General features: G+C 47.9%; 1 protein-coding gene across 1 annotated transcript; it reads left to right on the top strand.

The window, feature by feature from the left end:
• The first annotated feature begins 1,428 nt into the window (after positions 1–1,428).
• Positions 1,429–2,151, top strand: LOC142006927 (olfactory receptor 52M1-like). The gene has a single exon (XM_074983440.1). The coding sequence runs from the start codon at positions 1,429–1,431 to the stop codon at positions 2,149–2,151; it is 723 nt and encodes a 240-aa protein (XP_074839541.1).
• The last annotated feature ends 1,859 nt before the right edge of the window (positions 2,152–4,010 follow it).

Consider the following 4,010-nt stretch of genomic DNA (forward strand, 5'->3'; position numbering starts at 1 on the left):
TTTCCTAATATCTAACCTACACCTCCCCCTCTTCAACTTCAGACCATTACTCCTTGTTCTGCCATCTGACACCACTGAGAACAGTTTCTCACCCTCCTCTTTAGAGCTCCCCTTCAGGAAGTTGAAGGCTGCTATTAAATCACCTCTAAGTCTTCTGTAAACTAAATAAACCCAAATCTCTCAGCCTCTCCTTATAGGTCTTGTGCTCCAGCCCCTTAATCATTTTTGTTGCCCTCTGCTGAACCTGTTCCAGCAAATCCACATCCTTTTTATACTGGAGAGCCCAAAACTGGACACAATATTCCAGATGTGGCCTCACCAGTGCCAAATAGAGGGGAATAACCACTTCTCTAGATCTGCTTGAAATGCTCCTCCCAATGCACCCTAATATGCCATTAGCTTTCTTGGCTACAAGGGCGCACTGTTTACTCATATCCAGCCTTTCATCCACCATAACCCCTAGGTCCTTTTTCGCTGGACTGCTGCTGAGCCAGTCGGTCCCCAGACTATAACAATGCTTGGGATTCTTCCACCCCAGGTGTAGGACTCAACACGTCCCCTTGTTGAACCACATCAGATTTCTTTTGGCCCTGTCCTTCAATTTATCCAGGTCACTCTGGATTCTCTCTCTACCCTCCAACGTATCTACCTCTCCCCCTAGTTTTGTGTCATCCACGAACTTGCTGAGGGTGCAATCCAGTCCCTCATTTAGGTCATTAATAAAGATGTTGAATAACACCGGCCCCAGAACCGAGCCTTGCGGCACTCTACTTGAAACCAACCGCCATCCACATATTGAGCCATTGACCACTACCCTTTGGGCCCGACCATCAAGCCAGTTTTCTATCCACCTTATAGTCCAAGGATCCAATCCATATTTCCTTAACTTATGGATAGGAATGTTGTGGGAGACCATATCAAAAGCCTTGCTGAAGTCAGGGTATAGCACTTCCACTGACTTCCCCATGTCCACAGAGCTTGTTACGTCATCATAGAAGCTAATCAGATTGGTCAGGCAGGAGTTGCCCCTGGTGAATCCATGTTGGCTACTTTTCATCACTTTCGCCTCTTCCAAGTGCTCCTAAATGGATTCCTTGAGGATTCCCTCCAATATTTTCCCAGAGATTGAGGTAAGCCTGACCGGTCTATAGTTCCCTGGATTGTCCTTTCCTTTTTTTAGTGATGGGTACTACGTTTGCCTTCCTCCAGTCATCCGGTATCTCCCCTGATCTCCAAGAGTCTTCAAGGATAAGGGCCAAAGGTTCAGCAATGACCTCTTCCAATTCCCTCCGTACCCTGGGGTGCATTAAATCCAGACCCATGGACTTGTGCACATCTAGTTTTTCTAGCTAGCTCAGAACTTGTGACAACACAACCAGCTTCAGCAACCCATCCACCTTCGTCCTGCTGGGCATTCCTGGCCTGAAGATGGCTGTCTGGATCTCCATCCCTTTCAGCGTGATCTATGACGTAGACATGTTTGGGAATTTCACCATCCTGTTCACCGTAATAACTGAGCCGAGCCTCCATGAGCCTATGTACTATTTCCTCTGTGTGCTAGCCATCACCGACCTCGGCCTGTCTACCTCCATCCTGCCTAAAATGTTGAGCATCTTTTTGATCAATTCCAGGGAGATCGAATTCAGTGCCTGCCTCACCCAAATGTACTTCATTCACTGCTTCTCAATGATAGAGTCTGGGATCTTTGTGGCCATGGCTTTTGATTGCTACGTGGCCATTTGTGACCCCCTCAGACATTCCATCACCCTTAGAAACTCGGTGGTGGCCAAGATTTCCCTGGCTGTGGTGCTGCGTGGTGGCATACTCGCACTGCCGTACCCCTTCCTGGCAAGGCAGTGGCCATATGGCAGAACCAACATCATCTCCCAACCACTCTGCATGCACATGGCAGTGGGAAAGCTGGCCTGCACTGACACCAGAATTAGTGGTTCCTATGGCCTCTTTGTGCTATTTTGTGTGCTGGGTCTGGATGTGATTTTCATTGCTCTGTCCTATACCCAGATCCTCAGGGCCATCTTCTGCCTCCCCACAAAGGATGCCTGGCTTCAGACTTTTGGGACCTGTGTTTCACATCTCAGTGCCATCTTAGTCTTTTACATGCCCTGTCTCTTTTATGCTGTCATATACTGATTTGCTGAGAATGTGTCCATCTCTTTCCACGTTGTAATTTCCAGCATTTACCTCTTGTTGCCCCTCTTTCTAAACCCCATCATCTATGGAGTGAAGACCAAACAGATGCGAGACAGGGTGCTACAGATTTTTACTCACAAAGAGACCTAAGATTTTCTCCTAATGCTCTGGCCCTGGGATTGGGCTCTGCGCAGAGCTGGCTGGTCATATGGGGCTGGGTTCTCTGCACCAGCCACTTACTGAAAAGTCAAAAGTCATTAAACCCTTTCCTGACCTTACTGTGCTGTGTCAGTGTGACAGTTTGGGGAATTGGTCTGCATACAGATCATTAACACACATGGTCCACACATCTTCACTCCTGAGACCCTTTGCCCTTCGTGCTTACTCACCAAAGGACTTGTCTTCTGCCTCGCCTCTCTCCACAGGGACATGATCCTGTCCCACCTATTTTCCCAAAGCACTAATCTCTTCTCCACCTCTTCAGCTAAGGACCCCAACCCAGGTTACCTTTTCTTAAGATCTGGGCTTCTTACAGTCCCAGGCTGGGATTTCCTTCTCATGACGACAAATCCAATCAGCCACAAAAGTACCTCTGCCAGCCTCACTGGCCACCCAGATGCCACACAAACAAGTCCACAGACTTCCCAGCTGCTCTGCCAGCCCAGCCCAACAACCCCAAACTTAGGTGATAAGTTCTTGAACCTGTTTCACCAACTCCACACAGTTATACCAGGCCCCAAAGGTGCAGCTGCAGTCCCCGGTCAATATATACGTGGATCTTACCCAAAACAACATACTTGCCCAAATCCTTTAGACATAAATATCTAAAGATTTATTTTACAAAAAAGAAAGAACTGTTGAAGTGATACTCCACGTCCATCAATTATATCTATTGATGAAGTCCAGCAGGGATATTTGCTGATTCTAGAAAGTCTCTGAAAGTCCATTTCAGGCTACATAGTTTTAGTTACTGGAGAATTGTAGATCAGTGATCATTGATCAGGATCACAGCAGTGATAAAATAAACTGCTAGCTTGTCAAATCTCTCTGGAAAAGTAACCCAAGGACATTGGTTCTCATCAGTCCTCATTCAGAGTTTCCATGATGGAGAAGTGCATTCCATTGTGTGATCTAAGTGTCACTGAAGGGCCATCAACACAGAGCTGCCTGGCCTTAACATAAATTCTGCCTGGTGGGTACCTAACCATGTTCTTGCTGCAAGATGGTGCTCCAGCTGCCAGCAACCTAAGAAAGGGACATTGCCCAGGTTCTAGCCAAGAAAGGAGCTTGGACACTAGAGGCAGTGGGTAATGGTAAGTGCAGATAAAAGTCTGTTTTGCTGCATGGAGCCTTCCCCTTGTGCACAGACAGGTGAAAAGAATTTTTTAAAAGTAGGAGGTGGACGTCTGGAAACTTGGCAGTTTCCTCCAAGTGTTGTCAGTCACCCTCTCACCCGTCCCCTTGATTTGACCAACCATAACCTGTGTGTGACTGAAGCATCTTCCGGGAAGGTGTCCAGGGCTGGCTTCACAAAGGCCCTTTGGTAACTACTGAACTTGAGCATCACTGCTTTTCTCAAAACCCCGCCTCTGCTGCCAAACTCTGCGGGAGCCTAAGGTTCCGCCAGTCACCCACACAAAGCACCCTGGGTGCTGATGCTGCTCTGCAGCCAATGACCTGCTCAGAGTCTTCACTCAGGCTTTAGTTCTGGTTGGACTTTACAACAAGGTGTTTCCCTACCCACATCCCTAGCAGGCCTGATCTGTTAGGGATTGTCAGGTTACACCTCCTGGGTGGGATCCTGAAGGCCAAGGTTGTGGGGGTGTGTGTGTCCGTATCCATCTATGGGCATGTAAGTG

This window comes from Carettochelys insculpta, chromosome 1, assembly GCF_033958435.1.
Source record: "Carettochelys insculpta isolate YL-2023 chromosome 1, ASM3395843v1, whole genome shotgun sequence".
Taxonomy (NCBI): domain Eukaryota; kingdom Metazoa; phylum Chordata; order Testudines; family Carettochelyidae; genus Carettochelys; species Carettochelys insculpta.

Coding starts and splice junctions, on each gene's coding strand:
- LOC142006927 (XM_074983440.1), top strand. CDS start 1,429: ATGGCTGTCTGGATCTCCATCCCTTTCAGCGTGATCTATGACGTAGAC.